The following is a 23,447-nucleotide window of genomic DNA, read 5'->3' as shown; positions in this document are numbered from 1 at the left end:
AGAACCAAGTAAAATCAGAAGGTGGAAGAGGTTTCTCATAACTCTCACTCCTTTCTTGTGGGTTCAGTTGGCAGTATCATTTAACAATGAAAAATTTAGAACCTTGCCTAATCACACAGAACAGAAGGTGTAGGGTAGGATACTATTGCAGATATGAGAAGTTTCCACTTAGCATGAAATAAGCACTGTCCCAGTGCTTTTGTGATATCTGCCAGGAATATAGGTTGGTTTCATATTACCTTTGGAAATTCTCTGTATGTTCTTACTATTTCACCTTTGCCCTTGTTCATGAACAGCAAACCATTGGACTTGCTCAATGCTGAACAATTTCATAACATAGCAACGACCTTCACTGCTGCTCAAGGCAACAGCTATAGTAATTGCATCTTAATTTTAATGTAAAAATGGTGAGGAGGTGGTTAGTTACCGCAAATTTAAATGCTATTCGTAATCTCCATCCACTTATTACTCTGTAAGAGCAAGAAATAAGTCAAACTAGAACTTCTAAATGAAGCATTTTGGTGTTATTGTCTTGCTCTGAATTAATTAGCAATTTGTTAATATGTGTAAATAAATACTAAGTTGACTAAGTACAGGTGACATTTGGAAAATATTTGCAGAACACAGCTGTTGATTTCTCATTTAATAACACAGTGGAATAATTTGTTTGGGCAGACTGGGTTTTAACTTGAATATTTCAATTAATACTTTCAACCCTATGACAGATTACTCCTATTAAAACATAAGCAAGGAGTCCTCGCACAAGTTTGCTTTATCATATGTGACCTGCAGTGCATTTCACAGGTCTGTGCCAGTAGAATGTATTAAAAGCAATACATTACACCAAAATAGCAACTTAGTAGAAATTATTTTTTTCACCAGCTTCTTCTTCCCCTATCAGCCTCCTGTGTCCCTTGATACAGCATTCCTAAGGTTCAGAAGATGTTAAACAGCAGAGACACCATTTTCTGGAGATGGTGGGAGGGCAGTTTTTATCTAATCCCTCTCCTCAGTGAAGTCCCTCTATATTCATGATTTTGTGTTCTGGAGGGTCCCTCAACCTTCACTGATGGCATGTGAGGTACAGGGGAAGCTTCCATCAAATTGCTGTGTTGATATAATTTTGGATCCAAACCTGTAGTTTTTCAAACTATGTTTAGCCTGGAATAATAGATTGTTCTATTTCAGTGGTGGCGAACCTATGGCACAGGTGCCAGAGGTGGCACTCAGAGCCCTCTCTGTGGGCACGCGCAAACAGAATCCCTCCCCACCCCCACATACCTAGGCTGGCCTGGGCCGCTGGGATTGATTATTAGTATTAAACCTAAGACCTAGTTTTGGGGAAGCAGTGTAGATAACCCTGTTAAGCGCTGTTAAACCACACTGATTTTCATGGGAAGAACTAAAGTGCAATCCTTTACCTGGGAGTAAGCTCGGTTACTGTCAATGGGGCTTGCTTCTGCGTAAACCCTCCTAGAATCATGATTCACCCATTGGAAGAGTTGCACAGTTGCTTCAAAGCAAAGCCACCGACTACTACAAGCTTACTCCTGAGTAACGCACGCCTTGGAGCCAACCGTTTTTCTAAACTAAAATCTCAGTATTCTGGTTAAATTGCCGTGTTGGCACTTTGCAATAAATAAGTGGGTTTTGGGTTGTAGTTTAGGCACTCTGTCTCGAAAAGGTTCGCCATCACTGTTCTATTTGCTTGCTTGTACTTTGGAGATCCTTATCAAGATCAGAATACATGACCAAGGCTCATATAGTTTCCCTTCTTAATATGCTAGATTGTACCTTGTTGAAGCGTACTCATACATGTCTTGAATGATCTCATTTGGACAGCATCTTTTTATCACCTCTTCCAACTCAGACCAACAGCTATATTTAGGAGCTGAAGCATGAGCTGTGCTTTAACAGATTGCTAGTGAAGGGCTCTTCAAAAAGTCAATCAATTGGAGTATTCCAAACACCTAAGGCACTCCATACCAAATTTGGCTTCTGAAAACACATCATCTGGCAGGTTTGCTGACAGTAGACCTGTACCATCAAGTTCCTTTGCATATTCTGGCTTAATAGCTCTAGCGTTTGGAAGAGTCCTGGTAGGGAATTGTATTGTCTGGCTGGCTGAATTCCAGACTGACACAAACATGTAAGATGCTGATCCAGATTCTTGCCTAAACTTGCCAAGCTGAGGCAAATAGCATGCAAATTGATAACTCTTTGAGAAGCCCTAAGTTGCCCAAGCTATGTGCAGTCTGAACCAAATCCAAATTCCATTCCCAGGAAATCCAGATGCTGCCGTCAGAATAGATTATGCAAACTGCGTACATTTTGAAATGATTGATAACTCTCCCATTTATATTAATCATCCTGTTACCCCAGGCCCTTAGCCCAAATTCTTATACGAACAGTGTGTATTTCGATTATCTTCCATAATATATTTTGCATACTAGAATCAGATTTTCTATGAGTGTCATGTTCTTGGCAAGAGACGTGGTGACAGGAAGGAAGAAAAAGACTCGGAGACTGAGATTTGATCATCTGCAGGGTAGTGATGGAAGAGCTATGCATAACAGTCTGGCAAGGAGGATAGAGAACTGTTCTAGAAGCCAAAGGTATTGCTGCTTCCAACCGCTGGAAGTGCTTCACAAAAGCCACCAGCTTTTATTCACTGAATTACTTAACCTTATAGCTGAAAGGGAAATTGAACCACGGTCTTTGCCATGAACATATCATGCAGAGCTGTACACAGTTTGGGCAGACTGATTAAAATATCTGGCTGAAACTAATGATTTCACAGTGAATGTAATGTTTGAACATTATAGGACTATTTTGTACCAAAGCCATAAGGTGTGAGCCATAATTAAAAATAATTTTTATGCTCCTGTTATTTATTTATTTATTTATTTATTTACTTATTACTTAGATTTATTAATGCATGAAATAACCTGTTTCATTCTAGGTTAGTTAACTGGTAGATTTTTTAAAACTTAATAGTGGACATCTCATGTGTTTTGTTTTGCATATTAATCCTTGGTTTGATTAACTTACCTTTTTCTGGAGAAAATGTCAAGTACATATCATTAGGAACATATAGGTTTATATCCAATGGACAAATTCCATGCCCTTCCTCCATTGAAAACCATTGATTTTTTTGTAAACGGAAGTTTTGACGGATGTATCTTAGTAGATGTTTAGTTGATGCATCTACATGTTCAGGCTTGGATCCTATGAACAAATGCTATGCATTCTAGTACGTCTGGAATTCTTTCATGGTGTTCAAGCTGTAACATGTAGCTACAGGACTGTCTACAAACAAATACTTCTCTAAGTAGCTATCCCTCTGGGACACTCCACTGAACAAGCAGAGTATACAAGGAGGATATATAAATCTGGTAGTCTCAGGCTAAAGGCTGGATTCAAGATATTGATATGGATTGAGTTAAATTCCCATTGACTGAACAGAGGTACAATAAATTTATTTAGGCCGTTTCCGCATGGGCCAAAAACGGTGCTTTGTGTAAGAAGAAGGATATAAATATCTGAAACGCAGCAGTGCCGACCTGGCTGCCCTTCCCCTCCCTCAGGGCGGCGTCAGGCCGTCCTAAAAAACAACCCTTTAAAGGGTTGTTTTTGAGGGAACAGCGTCTTCCCGGCGGCGCGGTGCGAACAGCACCGCCGGTCACACGCTGTTTCCCCTTCCCTCTCCCACTTACCGCGTCGCTGTCATCCTGCTGGCCTCCTAAGTCCCTCCCTCGCTGTCCTCCGACCCCTGGAGGTCGGAGGGCAGCGTGGGCGGGGCTTAGGAGGCCAGCAGGACGACGACAGCGACGAGGTAAGTGGGAGAGGGAAGGGGGAAGAGGCGGCTCCGTGCGGAGCCGCCTCTCCTGCGGTGGCCTCTGCTGGGGCCCCTTGCACGCTTGCGTGCGAACGGCCTCCACCCCCACACCGGCAGAATTCTTGCCGGCGTGGGGGCGCATAGAGGCCCATGCGGAAACGGCCTTAGATATTTATAGCCTTCTTCTCACACAAAGCAGCTATTCTCCCCTTTTCTATTTTAGCCTCACAACAACAACCCTGAAAGGTTGGTTTGGCTGAGAGTGACTAGACCAAAGTGACTCAGTCAAGCCTCCATGGTAGAGCAAAGATTTGAACCTGGGTCTCCCAGATCCTAGAACAACACTCTAACCAGCACAGAATACTGGCTATCTGAAGGAGAAAAATGTTAGAGAGATGAGTGCTACATTCAAGATAATGACCCCCTACTGTGGATCAAGCATTGACAATATCACATTCATTGTTTACTATTATTGCTGAGAATTCTGATTATAATGAGAATAAAAAACAAGACTAGAAATCCAAAAACTGAGCAGTTTTCTGACAGCACGAGAGCTTACTGTGGCAAAATCACAAAAACAAAAGACAGCTTTTATAGAAGGATACCTAATAAATAAAGTTAATTCTTTTCTAATGCCCTTGGGATTTCTCCCATTTCATGTGCTTCTTAAAAAAATTATCAGCATCGGAGTAGCTGACCTCATCCCTCTGCACCTTCTACCATCCTGTCACTTTAATGGATTCTTCCTTTTGTAACAGTCAGTGACACATAAACTCTTTGCCCTCTGAATCAGAAGCAGCAGTTTGTGCACGAGACCTTCTTGTTCCCATTAGTCTTTCTGTTCAAACTGCAAGTGCTTTCTTTAAGAAAGGTGAAAAGAGCCTTTGGAAGTTGTGAGTCATGAACCTTCATTTGCCCAATGACCCTGTCACAGTGTCATGAATGCCCCTCTTAGACCAGAATCCTGAAAGGCAAAGAGAGAAGGGTACTCCTCTAAGGAAGCACAAGGTCTCTCCAGTTACTTGTGTAGTGACTGGTCCAAAATAGGAAAGCTGCATGGACCACAAACATCTCCATTTTCAGTTGTGGCAAATGCAGTCCCAATGAATATGAATGACACCCCCGTCTTTATTAATAGATGTTCAACCCCTACTTTTCTATCTAGATAACTCATTTTTATCCTAACTTTTTATCGGGAGCTCAGGGCAGTGTACATGGTACTCCTGATTTTATTCTCGCAATAACCTTGTGTGATGGGATAGGCTGAAAAAGTGTTATGCAACCAAAGTTACCCAGAAAGCCTCCTGGTAAAGAGGTGATTCAAACATAGGTCTCCCAGCTCGTAACCTGGTACAGGTATGCTGGATCTGAGTCTATTTTGTTTGGGAACTTGTGTGGTCTTGTTTTCTACAGTTTCTTTTCAGTTGTTTTTATTTAGGGCAGAAGAGAAAAAAGCATGGCCAGCTAAACTGCCTGGTCTTCATTAGATATTTTGAGGCTTACATGGGATACCAGCCCCTTCCCCTTAGTTCAGAAATTTTCACTGCAACACAGTTTAAGGTATTCTGTCACAGAGTAAATGGAGTGCTGTTGCCTTTTGCCTTTCAGAGCAGCCAGAAATGGATGAATTCACTCTGGAAAGAGTGCTGGAGGAGCTGGAGATGCTTTGCTACGAGAATATGAACATTGCCATCGAGACAGAGGAGGGCCTGGGCATCGAGTATGATGAGGATGTTGTGTGTGACGTCTGCCGCTCACCAGAAGGAGAAGATGGCAATGAGATGGTTTTCTGTGACAAATGCAATGTCTGCGTTCATCAGGCAAGTTGTATTTCTCACTGCTGGGAGGGTTAAGTGGTCTTTCTGCCTCATTAGCTTAAGCTACCAGCCACAGATTAGAGGCAGAAACCTTGCTCTTGACAGGGGAGCCCTCCTGTCCTGCATACTGTAGCTTGTCGTGTGTTCATTAGCAGCAACAATGGCATTTCTAGATTTGAGCTTCTTTTAAAGTAAAAGTTCTTCCAGCCCATCATCATGGGTTTTGTGAAGTTGTGTATGTTACAGCAGGAGAGCAGGATCCTCTCACCTGCTAGGCTTTTGCATTTCTTTCCCTGCACTGTTGCAGTTACATCTTCTAAATGTTGATAGAACATTACATTAATAGAATGCTTCTGTATGTATATAGAAAGTTACATCTTTCTGTGTCAGCTGCCACTGCCATCGGCTGTCTTCCTGTCCTAATTGATGAAGAATGTTCAAGCTAATCTTAGGATAAATCCATACATACCAATAACTTGCAATGGGTAAAAAAACAGCAGATCAGTAGGAGGCTGTGCTCATTTTTTCCTCCTCCTTGTTTTCATGTGTCTTTTAACCCCTTCCTTTCAACATCTACCCTCATAAAGCTGCTTTTGTGGAACATGGAGAGATCTTGGCTGAACAGAATATGGCAGGGGCCCCAGGAAGTTCCTTTTACAAATTGCTTGTGTTAGTTTAATAGATAAGTAGGTCACAAATAGGCTGTGTCATCTGCACAGTTGACTTGCCAGGCTGTCCTTTAGAAGGAAAGAAGATCAATTTAGGTTCATTGAAGTCATGCTACCAGTTAGCGATCAATACTGAGCAACTGGGATGTTCAGTATGATTGGAGGTAGATCTTTCTGTAGCGTCCTCTAGGCTCTTAATTCAGGGGATGGTCTAAGTCTTAGCAGAGTTCTTGTGCTCCCACATGCTGCCAAGATTTTCACCAGGTGAATTTTCACCAGAAACTGTTGGGGGTATTTAAGATTTTAATCAGCCTTCCAAATAATTCCAGCCTTTCATACTGTATACTATTATTTGTGCAACACAACTCTTAGCACACATTGTTCTTAGGATGCTGTGTGGCCATCACTGTGGAGAGGACTCCACTGTTGAACAAATGCCATGTGTTACCCTAAAACAGTAACTCCATTTTCTGGAATAATGATAGCCAAACCTTGTTGCCCTGTCAGACTCACAGGCTTCTGCAAATTTACTCACAAGCCATATTTCCTATCCTCCTACACGTATAGAAAATCCCTAATTATTTGCCAGCCTCCTACAGCTGTACCCCCTTTCTGAGCCTTCAACTTTGTGGGGACAAAGGAAGGGATAACCGTCAGTGGGCTTGACAAGTCTTCTCTGCCTCTCTGTGACATCAGGGGTTTTTCCCCAGGGAGACAGCACACCTCTCGATACATCTTGTTAGGCCTGCAAATTGCTGCTTCTGTCCCTCTTAGCAGGGAGTTCCCTACCTCCTCTGGGGTTTTGCAGGTGACATTTCATGCATTGAACCTTCTGTCACTTGTGCATTCTCTGGAAGCTGAGTCTGTTCCTTGTGTGCCTGTTCCTTATCCTCATTGAGAACCTCAAACCGATTCTGTAGTTTCAAATGCACAGAATGCTCCCTGTGCTCCTCCTGCTTCTATGGGTTACATTTCTCCAATGGCCCACCTCCTCTGTTTGAGAGTGGTCATCAACCTCAGAGATGTCTCCGGTGTGTCCTCCACCCAGTACCGTCTGCTCCATTCTGTCCAGGAAAGTCTCGTTTTTCTTAATGAACTGAAGTGTAGACACTTGTGTTTCAAGCTGCTGTACCTTCTCTTCTAACAAAGTAACAAACTTGCACTTTCTGCAGGTGTAGCTACCCATTTCCTCTGGTAGAACAACAAACATTGCACAGCTGTTGCAGGTGACAGCAGCAACTCCTTGATGATCCAAAAGTATGTGTCTTAAATTCTGCCAAACAGATTTCTGGGTCTCCCTTTCCAAAATCCCCTCCTTTTTCTCACTGTCTTTTTGCCTGGTCTCAGAGAGTACAGTCTGTGCTGCTGCTTCTGAGCAAGTCAAAGAGCAAGCGAGTAAGTCGACGAGCAAGTAATGTGATTCACATAATAACCTGTGAATCAACTAACCTGGAAGGAAGAACACAGCAGTGTAGGATGCACGATGAATTCTAACAGTGCAGTCCTGGGGGCAGGGGGTAGTTGAGCCATATCCAGGGCCAACACAGCCAGGGCACAGCTGCACTGCCTCCAAAGAGACTTTCTGATTGTGGCTGCCCCTTCTCCCATGGAAGTGGCTTATGCAGCATGATAGGCTGCACCACTAATTTTGCTGGCAAATGGGGCATTCCTAGACCAAAAGGGTTCAGGAAGTCAACAAAAGCTGGGCTTTGGTGTGGGCTCCTGCACTGGAGGAGTACTGCTGCCATGACTGTGCTAGTGTCTGGGCATCATGCTGCTGCGTGGCTCCCCAGTGCCAGTGCATGTGCTCCTTATGCTGGTGCAAATAATAGAAGGGAGGAAAAGAGGAGGAGGCCTGTGGTCTGCTTTATCCAAGAGGATCTTTTCAGTTTGCATCATGTCATGTTGCAGATGTCAGATCAATTAAATGAATAAGTCAGTAGCTGGTGTTGGATTACCTTTAGGCTTTAAAATTTGCCACCTACTGAGGGAACTGCTAATGAGATGATGAGCTTTTAACCTCTAGCGTATTCATTCAGATATCAGTAGCCCACACTCATCATCTTGATAATGTAGTCACTGTTCTGTAGCTTCTGTGGAAACGAACCCAAGGTGTTGCTTATTCCATGGGCATCTTAGAATTATACTTGTTGAGAATGCCGCAGTGAAAAGCGGCTTGAACATAACATTTACAACTGCTTTGTACTGAGTTAGTCCATCTAGTCCAGTATTATCTTTGACTAGCAGCAACTCTCCAAGGTCTCAGGCTTTGTTGTCTTACTTTGTTGTCTTACTGAGGCCTGTGGGAAGGAAAGTGGCAGGGGAAAGCCCAATCTTATCAGACCTCAGAAATTAAGCAGGGTGGGTACTTGGAAGGGAGACCACCGAGGAAGACCCTGCAGAGGAAGGCAATGCCCAACCACCTTTGCTTCTCAGTTGCCTTGAGCGGCCTTTTTTGGGTTGCCCTAAATCAGCAGCAACTTGATGACACTTTGCACACAGACATCAGAGGCCCTTCTTTGTGAGACACCTGGGATTATACTGGGAGACTTCTGCCAGGTAAAACTTGTACTCTACTTGTTGAGTGATGATTCTTCTGACCATTGGTTTTTAAAACTTTTAATCTACTACTACCCATCTTTCTCAATATTATCATTGAACATCCTATCACAAAAAACAAAAGTAACTTATAGACAGCACTCCAGATTATATATTTATTTATGATATATGTGTACGATGCAGTGAGGCCTTTGCACCTGATGGACATTAGCCAGTTACTTAATGTTAGCTTTGAGTCCTGTTTGCTTTGTGCCATTTTTAAGCTCTGGGGTTAAAATCTAAGGTCTGGGATTTTATCCTTAGGTCAGGGTGAGCAGTACAAACATTTTTCTCTGCTGACTGTTAAAAGTCATTGTAAATTGGGGTGAGGGGACTGCATAAAATCCCAATGCCTTCCAAAATCTATAAATCACTGCCTGGGGAGCTGTATGATTCTGCCCCCAACCCTCCCTCCCCCCCCCCCCCAGGAATCATTGCCATGGACAGCTCGAGGTGCCAAAAATGACTTTGAATATGAAGTTCTGTTTCCTAGATTGTTCATTCCTTCCTCCCACAGACTTTCCTCTCACAGTTGTTCCTTCTTTCTCTCAAAATGAACAAAGGCATTATGTTTTAAAAATACCAAAACTGAGGAATGAGACTGTCTGAAACCAGATCATTATCATAACCTGGATGAGAGCTAATTTAAGCTTGGGAGATACCCAGTATCACATCTTTGTTCACTATTTGGAGTTTATTCAGCCATATTTGTGCAAGAAGGATTCCTACATCATGTTTAACAATGGATGATGTTTAACAATGAAAAGCCTAGAAACTTGTCACCGTTTCTCCCCTTTTAATTGCTGAAACATGGTTTAACTGATTATTGGAGTATTCCTACATAATGGTAGTAAGCCGTCTTGTCCACAAACATGCAAAAGACTAAAAAGTTGAGACTTAACATTTAATAAAATACGAAGTTACAAATGAGCAGAAGCACAAATTCATAATGTTTTTGAACTCGTGTGAATTATAAATGGATATACTGAAGATTCTCAGAAACTAATATTACAATCCTATGTAGAATTACCCCAGTCTAAGTGCCAGAACCTGCCCTGGACCACCCTTAACACAGGAGGAAATTTTCTCAGAGGAAACTTCTAAAGCATAAAAGAGCCCATGGCTTCTTTACAACTGATCCTCCTTGCCCCCCTGAGCCTTAGGAGTGTTGGAAGTAATAATGTTTAGTGCGCAGAGGAACTTAGAAGACCCAGCAAGGGGCAGGCAAGTGTCAGATAGGTAGGGCTGTAAGCTTAGAGACCCTTCCATCCTTTTGTGTCACCCCTTGTCTGTCCTTGGACTAATAATCTCAGCAATACTTTCCTCCTTCTCAGAGATCTCCTCTCTATCCTTCCCTAGCTAACAAGGTAGCTTCAAACTATCTTGGTCTCTTTTCCAATCTGAGATATAGTTCCCTAATAAACAATTAACTTTACCTGTAATCAGTGAGTCTGTCACTTCTCTGTGTAACTTGCACTGTGACAACAAAGAGAAGGCTCCTTGCCTTTTCTACAGCAGAAGGCTCCTACTCAAGAGCCACTGTAACAGCAGGTAGACCAGACCTAGCAGTCCCAGAGTCTTCACCAGGGACAAAGAAGAGCCAGGACCAGATGAAAAAGCACACTTGTTGGCAACGCAACCTCCCTGTACGCCAGTTTCATGACAGACTTTAACACTTCTGTCTAGATCAGTGGTTCTCAACCTGTGGGTCAAGACCCCTTTGCGGGTCGAACGACCCTTTCACAGGGGTCACCTAAGACTCTGCATCAGTGTTCTCCATCTGTAAAATGAATAAATGTTAAGCTTGGGGGTCACCGCAACATGAGGAACTGTATTAAAGGGTTGCGGCATTTGGAAGGTTGAGAACCACTGGTCTAGATTTTGCAGGATCTAGGACCCAGCTCTGTCTGCTGGAAGAATGTGATTATCAGCTCCATTTAGCCTGATCTTGTTAGATGTTGGAAGCTAAGCAGGGTTTATTTGATGGGAGAGCACTGCGGAACTCAACGGCAGCTATGCAAAGGGAAGGCAATGGCCAACCATCTCTGTTAGTCCCTGGCCTTGAGAACCCTTAGAGTCACCATAAGTTGGCTGTAACTTGATGGCATTTAGAATGCACACATGCACGTTTTTGGATGAATTCTAGCATTTGCTGGTTCAGCAACTCTCCAGCATAGGGTGTGCTAATCCTGGACAGCTCCCTGAAGCTAGGCGTCTTCTATCCAACTCCTTCTACACTGAAATCTTCATCAAGCTCATCCTGAACCTGGCTGCCCTTTGGAGACTGTGCTTTTATTCCTTGTTGTGCAGACAGATACTAGGACACTAATTGATTCAGTGGGCTTAGCCTGGAGTAACATTGCATAGGATTCAATTTTGAGGTTATGAATAGCAACTTTTTAACATGTACAAAATGTCTACTAGTTCAGTACTTGTTCATGGAATCGGTATGCAAATTATATTCACTACATGCATTAAAATTGTGCAAATTAAATGTGATCATCTAATAATTTTACCATGTAGTCCTGAGTGCTGCCCATCCCTCAGTTAAATAATTCCTCCCTGCTCTTGTGTTTATTTAGGCTTGCTACGGAATCTTGAAAGTTCCCACTGGAAACTGGCTTTGCCGAACCTGTGCTCTGGGAGTCCAGCCAAAGTGTTTACTCTGCCCAAAGAGAGGAGGTGCACTAAAACCCACTCGGAGTGGGACAAAATGGGTCCATGTTAGTTGTGCCTTATGGATACCTGAAGTAAGATAGTAAACGACTTCCTTTTAAAATGGGAGGTGGGTGGTTTGTGGAATAGACATAGTTTGTTTCTTATTCATTGAAATAGTTTTTCATTTATAGAATTAAAAATACAGAAATTATGACCTTATGGTAAGAACACAATTTACCCAGAGATACGGTATCATTTGATTGTACAATATGCTGTGAGTAATCTGCACCTATCACTCAAATCAAAAGTTGAATTTAAAAAAGAGGACATTAGGAAACCTGCATTTCCAAACCTTAGTGCCTTGGGACACTATGTGCTCACTAAGAACAGGACAATCAAAATTTCCACATAATGTGCTACAGCTCATTTTTAGGATATATTCACATTGAGAATGTAACATAAATACACAAAGTTGATTTATACCAACTCGGACCATTTGTCTTTCAAGGTCAGCAGCTGCCAGCAGTTTTACAGGGTGTCCAGTGCAGATTTTGCAGATCACTAACAACTGGATCCCTTTTTTGTTGGAAGATTGTGGTGGTTCAACCTAAGGCCTTCTGCATGCAAAGCAAATGCTCTACTACTGAGCCAGGTCCCTTCTCAGTGTGTAGAGCTGTTGCTTCCTGGAGGCAATTTTAATAACTGCAGCTTGGATCATACATTGCATTCCACGTGTAAATGCATCCCTGGATTTGGGGCTCATTACATGAAAAAGACTGGCTTCTTTTGGCATTGGTTGAGGTATAAGTTAATGCTTTTTCTTCTCCAATCTTCGGCCACAATATATACATGTTTACGATAGCTACAAGTAGAATTGTTTCACTGACTTTTAAGAAGATTGATAAAAGCCATTAATTTGTGTGCTGTTTGTGTTCAGGTTAGTATTGGATGCCCTGAAAAAATGGAACCCATTACAAAGATTTCACATATCCCAGCAAGCAGATGGGCTTTGTCTTGTAGTCTTTGCAAGGAGTGTACTGGAACATGCATTCAGGCAAGTAATTAATCCTAGGAAAACTTCAAAACCAGTGTTTTCTTTAACTACAGGGCCACCTATGATAAGGTTGGGGCCTCCCATTTTGCTAATAGAAGTATGTATTGAAACTGAAAGTTATTGATGAATAATGTAAATAACCACTGGAAGAAGGAGCCATTAGTTACTACTGGATATTCATATCTTCTAATCAGTGATATTTTGTTGGATCTGGCTTTTGTGAAGATAGTTTCAAGTATGTGTGAACAATGTGTGCTGAATGTCAGAAGATGAGACATAGCTGAGCCTGATTTCCTGTGTCAGGGTGAAGCATGTAACTTCTGGCTCTTTCCAATTAATAGCATAAGCATTATTGTTTAATTGTGTCTCAGTAGAAAAATGTACCCTGCAACAAGTTTCTCCTCCCATCTGCTTCCAAAGGCCTGAGCTTGGAGAGTCCCCGTTCTGGTCCTGCCTCCACTAAGAGAGCAGAGTCTTGCTAACAGTCAGTCAAAAGACAAGAATAATATATTTCATCTCACTATAAACTTGATCAGAACTAAGGAAGGTTTGCCAGCCAAGTTACTTAGACAGGGGGCCTCCATATTCAGAGATAATTTTGCGGCCTCCATATTCAGAGCCCCCCAACTAGCTCCACAGCCTGGTAGTTTTCCCCTCTCCCAAGGGGACTTCATCACCAACCCAGTGAAGAGATATCCTGCTGCCCCCTCAAGATGATCAAACAGAATGGACAAAAAAAAAAGTACGGTAACTAAGTTAAGCAAGGGGTTTGTGGTTCTACCTTTTCCTTCTTTAGCCTTTTTCCATCCTTTGGCAGCTAGAATTTGTTTTTCATTCTAGCTAGGCAATTTAGTGGTGTTGAATGGTCTGGTTTTTATTCTACAATGGATGCTGTCCACATACAGGGATTAATTTTCAGATTTGTCCTGTTGGGAAGTGGATGGAAGAAGCAACCTGTTCCATGATATCTTTTCTCACTGAGAAGAATGGGTGCTTGCACTGTTCATTTTGCATAATCTGCTCTGATTTTTTAATTCCACTTTTTCTTGGTACAGAATATTGAGCTTTTTAAATTGTTAGTGCTTAGTTTTATAGACCTGCTGCTAGATGGAGAAGTGTTCTTGCCATAATCATTTGACACCTATCTGGCCTATCCAAATGCACTTTGATCTCCAGGAGGACACTCAAAGTATTTACCTCAGGTCCATAGGGAGGATCTGTCAAAGATGAGGCACTTTAGATATAGAAATGTCAAGAAACAATTACCTGGTGTAAGAAAAGCCATGTGCTCTGAGAAGAGAAAGTGTCAAGCTTCCATGGTGTTGGAGCATTTTGAAGGAGACATTCAAAAGCAATCCATTTTAGCTGGTAGTGAAAGTTCACACATATTTCTTTAAATCCTCCTAACTTGAATCGACTCCATTTGAGATAGCTTTGGGTGGATCTGCTTATTCACCCTGCCAGATGGAGATATTCTGTCATAATGGCAACTGCTTTCAAATAACAGAAGGGCAGGGAAACGAGTCAGCTACACTTGGCAGCTTCCAAAAATAAAAATCAGTTTTCTCCTAGACTTCATCCTCTTAGCTCTGGCTCACATGTTAGTTTTGAATTGCTCTGAACTGAATGGATTTGCATGGAAGGTCACCTGAAATAGAACACATGGTTTTTATTGTTTCCTTTGCCAGCATCTCACATTTTCTAAGTCTTCACAAGACTGACACACAAGCTTTTGTCACTACTGACTCCCAGTAAGAGACAGAACATTTCTGCAAAAAAGAAATAATGCCGATGATTCATTTGTTTAAGCATTTAAGCGATGACTCAGCATCAACGTGAAACTTAGAAATAAATTACAGAGATCCTGCTCTTCCCCCCCACCCACAAATAGCATTAAGATTGCATATTGCGCTGTTTTTGTTGATGTGGCATCTTTTTCCGTTTGCTTAGGCAGGTGAATTTTAGCACATCTGTCTTAACATTACTTTAATGGAACAGCTTTGCAAAAAAATTCTTCTTTACTGAAATCCTGGCAATAGGGATCATAATGAAGAAATAATATTTCAAAGAAAGGTCTGGCCTGTGCTGTATGCATAAGAACCAACTAAAAACCTGTTATTCACTATTAAAGAAATGCATAAACTGTTCTATGGCTATATGGTTTAAAAGGGATTTCCTTGCGAGAGATCAGGAAGAACATCTTGGTCAGCTGTAACATCTTGATGTGTGTTTACTTTCCCCTTCCTGTTTCAGGTATGATAATGTGGCCAGAGGTACAAAAGGACTCTTTGGCTCTTAGTGCATGGCTTGGGGCTGATGCCTGTAGATGAGCCAGCTCCTGAATGCCAGGCAAGCCCGAGATATGATTGTTTGGTTTCCTGGTTGGTTGTTTTATTTATATTGTATTTTCCTGTCAGGAGCTAATTTGAGTTCTTTCATAGAGAAAAGAGGAATACAAATAAATAAATTGTGATCCCAGATGAGGACTGTTAAATGTAGGAATGCTGAATTAGAAGGATTTTTGATCCTTTCAAATAGAAATGGCAAAAATGGAATTTTCAGTATTTGTAAGTGGAATTATACTTCATTGATCTCCCTGGTTTGTAAGAGTTCCACATCTGCTTTTGCAGATGGGAAGAGGGGGCATAAAAGAGTTACTAAATTTTGCTGCAGAAATATCCAAAGCAAAATTTGTAGCCAGAATGAATAGTGTAAGTCTCTGAAGAGATCATTCATTTGCATGATGTACTATTAATATGAAATACAGAATTTGATCCTTTGTCTCACAGTCCCATATGTGAGATTATAAAAAGACTCCAAGGCAGCAAACTCAGGCAATAAATAAGTAAATTATCACTACATTAGTCAGTGGTTTAGCAATGCTACAGAGGACAAATTACCATTCAAATGTTGGATAGTAAACATACAGTGCATTGATGTTGATTCTCGTAGAAGGAAAAAGCTAGAAGATGTATTGTCGTAGGCTTTCACAGCCAGATTCAACTGGCTGTTGTTGGTTTTCCAGGCTGTGTGGCCGTGGTCTGGTAGATCTTGTTCCTAAGGTTTCGCCTGAACACAGTGTGTAACAGACTTCCCTCTGTGATACACCTCTGAAGATTCCAGCCATAGATGCAGGCAAAACGTTAGGAGCAAGATCTACCAGACCATGGCCACACAGCCCGGACAACCCACAACAACTAAACCTAGAAGAGTTCAGCACTGAGACATAACAGTTCCTTTTAAAAATGAATAAAAATAAGTCTTAGCTTAATTATTTTAGTTCTTTAGCCCAGTCCATAGGAAATAAAGCACTTTAACTGTTACGCAAGTTCTCATCTGAATAGAAAAACAAAAAGAAGCACGGCATCTCACGAGGTTGTTATCTTAAATTAATTAAGAACATAAGAACAAGCCAGCTGGATCAGACCAAAGTCCATCTAGTCCAGCTCTCTGCTACTCGCAGTAGCCCACCAGGTGCCTTTGGGAGCTCACATGTAGGATGTGAACGCAATGGCCTTCTGCGGCTGTTGCCCCGATCACCTGGTCTGTTAAGGCATTTGCAATCTCAGATCAAGGAGGATCAAGATTGGTAGCCATAAATCGACTTCTCCTCCGTAAATCGGTCCAAGCCCCTTTTAAAGCTATCCAGGTTAGTGGCCATCATCACTTCCTGTGGCAGCATATTCCAAACACCAATCACACGTTGCGTGAAGAAGTGTTTCCTTTTATTACCGTATATACTCGTGTATAAGTCGACCCGCATATAAGTCGAGGTACCTAATTTTACCCCAAAAAACTGGGAAAACTTATTGACTTGCGTATAAGTCGAGGGTGGGAAATGCAGCAGCTGCTGGTAAATTTCAAAAATAAAAATAGATACCAATAAAATTACATCAATTGAGGCATCAGTAGGTTAAATGTTTTTGAATATTTATTTCAAAGAAAAACAGTAAACTGGCTCTGTAAATGGAAAAGAGGGTCAACAAGAACAATATGGTATCAACAATAACTTTAAAAGTACAAAAACCTTAGCTCAATCAGCAACCAAGCTAAAACACAAGAGTTTAAATCCTTCAAAACTGGATTCCTCATCACCATCTGTATGACCAAATGTAACTTAACTTAGATTTTAAGAGGGATATTGTCAGGGAATGGGGGCACCTCCTTTGGGGGTCCATAACTTTGGACCCCCTGAACCAAACTTTACCAAACTTGGCTGGTATCATCAGGAGATTCTTCTGAGGGTACCCTGAAAATTTGGTGTTGCTAGCATGAAAACTGCGCCCCCTGCTGGCCGGCAAATTAAAAACACAAAACAAATTTATGACCCGCATATAAGTCTAGGGGAGCTTTTTCAGCATTAAAAATGTGCTGAAAAATTCGACTTATACATGAGTATATACGGTAGTTCTAATTCTTCCCCCCAGCATTTTCAACGTATGCCCCCTGGTTCTAGTACTGTGAGAAAGAGAGAAAAATTTCTCTCTGTCAACATTTTCTACCCCATGCATAGTGTTAGAGACTTCAATCATAACCCCTCTCAGCCTCCTCCTCTCCAAACTAAAGAGTCCCAAACGCTGCAGCCTCTCCTCATAGGGAAGGTGCTCCAGTCCCTCAATCATCCTTGTTGCCCTTCTCTGCACTTTTTCTATCTCCTCAATATCCTTTTTGAGATGCGGCGACCAGAACTGGACACAATACTCCAAGTGCGGTCGCACCACTGCTTTATATAAGGGCATGACAATCTTTGCAGTTTTATTATCAATTCCTTTTCTAATGATCCCCAGCATAGAGTTTGCCTTTTTTACAGCTGCCATGCATTGAGTTGACATTCCTATGGAACTATCAACTAAGACGCCTAAATCCCTTTCCTGGTCTGTGACTGATAGCACTGACCCCTGTAGCGTGTATGTGAAGTTTGGATTTTTTGCCCTTATGTGCATGACTTTACATTTAGCTACATTGAACTGCATTTGCCATTTCTGAGCCCACTCACCTAATTTATCAAGGTCCGCTTGGAGCTCTTCGCAATCCTTTGTGGTTCTCACTACCCTACATAATTTGGTATCATCTGCAAACTTGGCCACCACACTACCCACCCCTACTTCCAGGTCATTTATAGGTTAAAGAGCACTGGTCCCAAAACGGATCCTTGGGGGACACCACTCCCGACATCTCTCCATTGTGAGAACTTCCCATTTACACCCACTCTTTGTTTCCTGTTTCTCAACCAGTTTTTAATCCATAGGAGGACTTCCCCTCTTATTCCTTCATTGCTGAGTTTTCTCAACAGTCTCTGGTGAGGAACTTTGTCAAAAGCCTTTTGGAAATCCAAATAGACAATGTCCACCGGTTCACCCCTGTCCACATTCCTGTTTACACCCTCAAAGAACTCTAGTAAGTTTGTAAGACAGGATTTGCCTCTGCAAAAGCCATGCTGACTCTTTCTCAGCAGGTCTTGCTTTTCAACATGTTTTATAATTTTATCTTTAATGATAGATTCTACTAATTTACCAGGAACAGATGTCAAACTGACTGGCCTGTAATTTCCCGGGTCCCCCCTAGATCCTTTCTTAAAGATTGGTGTGACATTGGCCATCTTCCAGTCTTCAGGGATGGGGCCTGATTTCAGGGAGAAGTTGCATATTAAAGTGAGAAGATCAGCAATTTCATGCTTGAGCTCTTTAAGAACTCTTGGGTGAATGCAATCTGGGCCAGGGGATTTGGTAACATTTAGTTTATCAATGGCTGCCAGAACTTCTTCCTTGTCTACCACTATCTTCGCTAGTTCCTCGGATTCGCCTCCTAAGAAGCTTGGTTCAGGTGCAGGAATGTTCCTCACCTCCTCTTGGGTGAAGACAGATGCAAAGAATTCAGCTTCTCTGCAATCTCCCTGCAGAGGGGGGACTGTCTGTCTGTCTGTCTGTCTGTCTGTCTGTCTGTCTGTCTGTCTGTCTGTCTGTCTGTCTGTCTGTCTGTCTGTCTGTCTGTCTGTCTGTCTGTCTGTCTGTGAGGAATGGCAGTATATATAGGCCAGTCTCATCATATCTCAGAAGCCAAGCAGGGTCAGTACTTGAAAGGGAGACCACCAAGGAAAATGCTACAGAGGATGTCAGTGGCAAATTACTTCTGTTTAATCACTTATCTTGAAAGCCTCTTACTGGGGTCACTATAAGTCAGCTGCAACTTGATGACGCTTTACACACAGACATCTGCCTATCTCCCTCATGCCTCCCTGTTTGTCGGTTACTGAGCACCCAGACCTTGTGTGTTTAAGCAGATCTTGACACAGAACAATCAGATGTTTCTTCTTTCTGTTCTTTTGTATGACTTATAACAACAGTCCTGGGCTCTCTTTGCTTGTCACTATATTTTCCTTATCCCTGATCGTATGGTTTTATTTCACTGACTCATGAAAAATAGAATCAGTAATGCCTTTGTTATCATTTTTATGCAAGGTTCTTTGGTAGCTCTTGAGGAACAGGTACTTTTTGTTGTTGACCCATCAGCTCAGTGTTCTAATTATTTCTTATTTGCATTTTGGGCACAGTCCCTGACAACTGCTACTTGCCATCTGTCAGAAGAAACCCAGGATGGGTGGCATTCTATTTGTTTTATCTCTAAGGTAGCACGGATAATCTTTCCTGCGCAAAAGGGCACTGTGTAGGCTGTTGTTCTGGCAAAAGCCATAAACAATTTAATAATGATATTAATACTGTTTGTGACGCAGAGGGGTTGGGGGAGAGGGAGAGGAAGTACAGATGCATTTATTTCAGTAGCTGAGATACTGTGCTACATCCAGGGAGTTTCTTTCTCTGCTTTCATTTCAGTACTGTAGCAATTGTGTGCATGACACCACAAAGGAGCTTTCAAGTCTTACTTTTAAAGCACCCCACCCCCCAGGATGTTTCCCCAATGCAAACACAAGTGGCTCCATCCATATCTATCTAGCTATGTATGAAGTAAAATTACAGCACTGGCACAGACAAGAAAACTCAAACCAAGCTGCTTATTGTTGGCAGCAGCCTAGAACTTCAAAATGCAATAGAAATTGACTTCATTGTGTCTTTTCAATATCGTCTGTTTTCTTCCTTGGGACAGTTTTAACCCAAATCAGTTCTTGTGCCAGGCCTGAGACATCAGAGCATCCCCTATATGTGGATGGCCAGAATACAAGATTAAAAGAAACCTTCTGTAGTCTGTTGTATATATGTTACCCAGTTTAACACAGTAAATCTCAGATAAAGTAAAAATGGAAGGCAAACAACCAGCAAGTAGCCTTATTACCCTAGCCAAGGTACAGATTAAAAAATGAGGCATCTGTATGAAAAAGAAACAAAAGGGCAAGCAATAACAGCCCAGAAAACAATACACATCAATTACTTTGTGCAAGCCTATGTGTAGTTTTGTTACTTAAGCTAGTTACCAGTTAAAACTGTTTACTCCAAATTATGATCCTCCCATTTGGCTAGTCCAGACCAAACTTACCCAAAGAAAGAAGATTGGTGAAGCACTCCCTAAATTGAGACCAAAAGCTGCAGTGGGATAAATGAAAATGGAACTTAGGACAGAAGGAAAGTCCTTAATGAGGAAGCAGTGGGGAAGAATTGGCAGACAGGCAAGCCAGTCCTGGATGAACAAACACAAAACGAAGAGATAGTAAATGGGTAAACAGAGCCTACAGGATTATTTCAGGGAGTGAAGCGGAATAGGAGACAAAATCATATCCCACCTGTCTTGAAGGTGCAGAGTCCAGTGATTTCTTAGTCATTCTCATGGAAAATGGTTCTGAAGGAGAATTAACTATAAAGACTGAGGGCCTAGGATGCTCTTCTTTTACCCTTGGTATTTCCTGTCTGCCAGTAGAGGTGGTATCTTATTTGCCTGTTATGATATAGAGGTAAGATTTGTGTTGGCATTGGGCCAAAACTTAAAGTGCCCATTGGTGACCTTTGGGTTGTATTCAAATGGTGTAATTTTGGATCTGGCACCCTATTGGTATAGATTGAGGATTCAGGCTGTGATTGGATAGTGTAATCCTCCTGAAGCATGAGGGGCACACAAATAGACATAGGAAATGTACCTAGGACAGGTGAAGATATTCACACAAATCTGCCAATAGTAGTTAAGCGATGGCCCTTCCTGGCTTTATGATAGTATCACCCAGATTGCCTTTGCAAAGAAAATTTCAGTATCTTTGATTATCTTTCGGCAAATCTGGGTTGTAGCTTGTGGCCAAAAGGAGGTAGGGAACACTGATGGTTCAAAAGTGCCCTAATCAGGTTTTTTTCTTGCTTTATCTGAAAATTTAAGGTATTCCCTACCAGATGTGCTTCTTATCAGTTGCTTCCTTTAATCTGCAAATAGATGCATTTCTTCTAACTCCTGACACCTTCAAACCAAGAGTGCTTGAATTATATTTCCCTCACTCATGACATTCTTATGACCACAGGATTTTGGGATTCCCTCCCACACCTTTGTTCTTAGTACAAGCCAAAGGCTCTTGGGAGTGAATACTTTTACTGGTCTTAATGGGGACTAGCAGGCTACATAGCTGTAGTCACAACAGTCAGAAACTGCATTATACTGCATGATATATTGAAACAATAATGTTCAAATCCAGTATGTCCAGATTAGAACTTCTCTCACTATGAATTTCTCATTCTGCCTGATACAACTGTACATGTAGTTTAAATTACTTAGCTTGGCCTGTAGTTAGGGGCTTTCCAATGCTTTTTTCTGAACACTTGGTAGATGCACAAATCCTGCACTGTGAGAGTGAAACTAGACATGACAGCAACCAATCCTGGGTCTTCTCCAGTTGCATGCAAGAACTAAAAAACTGTGATGCTGTGAGGGAAGATAAGCCTTCCCTGCACCTGCTACTTACTATTCTATCCCCAGCAATGTTTTTCTTCCTGCCAAATTTACCTTCTGTATACACATACATGAGAATCTTCAGTACACATGAACTTGGATCCCATGAAAGAGTTTTGCCAGCTCCCTCCTGCTGCAGGTTTATGACATGCATCCTTAAGCTATTCCTGGGAATCCGCTCTCTTCAGAAGCTGTATCTGGGGTACGGTTTGGAGCTGCATTGGGAAGGGGAGCAATAGTCATGCTTTGCTGGTAGAAATCCCTTCCATTAACAAAAATCCTCTGCAAGGACTTTAGGAAACAGCTCCTAAGACATCAGTTTCTACTTTGCAATATTAGATATTACTAGTAGTGCACATTATTATTTCTAGAGCTCCAAGTTTGGACCAGAAAACTACAGTGTAACATTAAAGGGAGCCTTTCATGAAAGTATGTACGGTTACCATGTGCCAGGAGAGCTGTGTCAGGCCACAAAAAGAGGATTTCCTTTGAAAGAATGTGAGGTACCTGAATCATTTCGCAAAGCAGTATGGGTTCGACACAGATTTGTTCTGTATCAGCACTTATATGGCAGGAATCTTGCCTGTACTGAAGTAGTTTAATTTGTCATCAAGAAATTTATTTTAAAAGGGACAGAGGAAACACATCTGACTATGATAATTTGATTCATATTCTTGGTGACTTAGCACCAATATAAAGATAAGTGATATAAAGATGACACCTGCACATAATCAACATTTAAAAATCAACATAATTCCCTCCCTCTCCAAAATTCAAATTCTCTTCATAGTCAGCTGAGAATATATTGGCCCTCAAATCACCTCTCAGTATCCTCCATGAAACATTTCCTTATGTTAATGTAGTCATTCAAGCTGGAGCTACTGTTCTTCATATCCATAAGTTCATGTAAACGGCTTGGTGGGGTGTCTACAGGAATAAACCTTTCAGAACAACTCCTTATTGCCTCTTAACTGATCATTAGCAGCTGGAATAGGCTGATTTCTTATGGGTTATTGCTTAAATAATTACCTGACACTCTGAGTCGTTAAAAAACAATTAATAGTGGAGGGATCCATGGGGAGACTACGGTCATATGTACAGCTAACTGGGAAATGTGATGTCTTCCATGGAAAATGGCACTTTAGATTTTGCTGCCCGGGGGAAGATGGTGGCCTAATAGAGCAAATCACTAAGGGAGGGCTTTAATAAAATTGGTTAAAGTTCTTCTTTGCAATAACTAAATAGCTATTTAGCCACTGCAATGAGGTTTAATACCGTAAGTGTATTTTTATGATACCATTTTTAGACACCTTAGAGTTACTCATTCTCTTTCTTTTAAATGACACTAATTAGAGGCCATAGTATATCAATGAGAATAAAGGTCCAGTTTTTCAGGGCATTGCAAGCCCCTGAGAGCGTAGCTTTATTTAGGAACTGTTGAGCCAGTGTGGAAAAAAAATCAAATTAGCCAGGGCAGTTTAAATATTAAGAAGAATAAAAAAATAACAAGGAGGGGGCATTGCACTTCCCTTCAAAAAAGAACCCAGCTGTTTTCAGAGTAGTAAGTATCCCATTGAGAGTTGAGGGAGTTATTCATTTTTATAGGCAGTCTCAAAATCTCAGGCCAGTAATGCAGGATAGCTGGGGGAGAATTCTTCCTTCCTTTACTTGCAGTACAAAAATCCAAACCCCCTCATTTAACAAATGATCATGATGAGATCATTTATTGACAGCTTGGTGTAGTGATGTTGAGCCAGTAGGGTGCAGTGATTAAGAGGGGTGATTCTGATCTGGAGAACTAGGTTTAGTTCTCCACTCCTTCACATGGAGCCTGTTGGAAGACCTTTGGCTAGTCTCAGTTCTCTCAGAGCTTTCTCAGCCCTACTTACCTCACAAACTGCCTGTTGTGGGGAGGCAAAGAGAAAGCAACTGTAAGT

General features: G+C 41.7%; 1 protein-coding gene across 5 annotated transcripts in view; it reads left to right on the top strand.

The window, feature by feature from the left end:
- JADE2 (jade family PHD finger 2) overlaps nt 1–23,447 on the top strand; it is a 214,308-nt gene that overhangs the window by 153,749 nt on the left and 37,112 nt on the right. For all 5 annotated transcript variants that reach the window (XM_048487860.1, XM_048487863.1, XM_048487862.1 and 2 more), the window contains exons 6-8: nt 5,447–5,658; nt 11,504–11,671; nt 12,517–12,633. In XM_048487860.1, coding sequence (XP_048343817.1) covers nt 5,447–5,658; nt 11,504–11,671; nt 12,517–12,633 — 497 coding nt within the window. The remainder of the gene's footprint in view (nt 1–5,446; nt 5,659–11,503; nt 11,672–12,516; nt 12,634–23,447) is intronic.

This window comes from Sphaerodactylus townsendi, linkage group LG03, assembly GCF_021028975.2.
Source record: "Sphaerodactylus townsendi isolate TG3544 linkage group LG03, MPM_Stown_v2.3, whole genome shotgun sequence".
Taxonomy (NCBI): Eukaryota; Metazoa; Chordata; class Lepidosauria; order Squamata; family Sphaerodactylidae; genus Sphaerodactylus; species Sphaerodactylus townsendi.
This window is presented reverse-complemented; position numbering and strand designations above follow the sequence as displayed.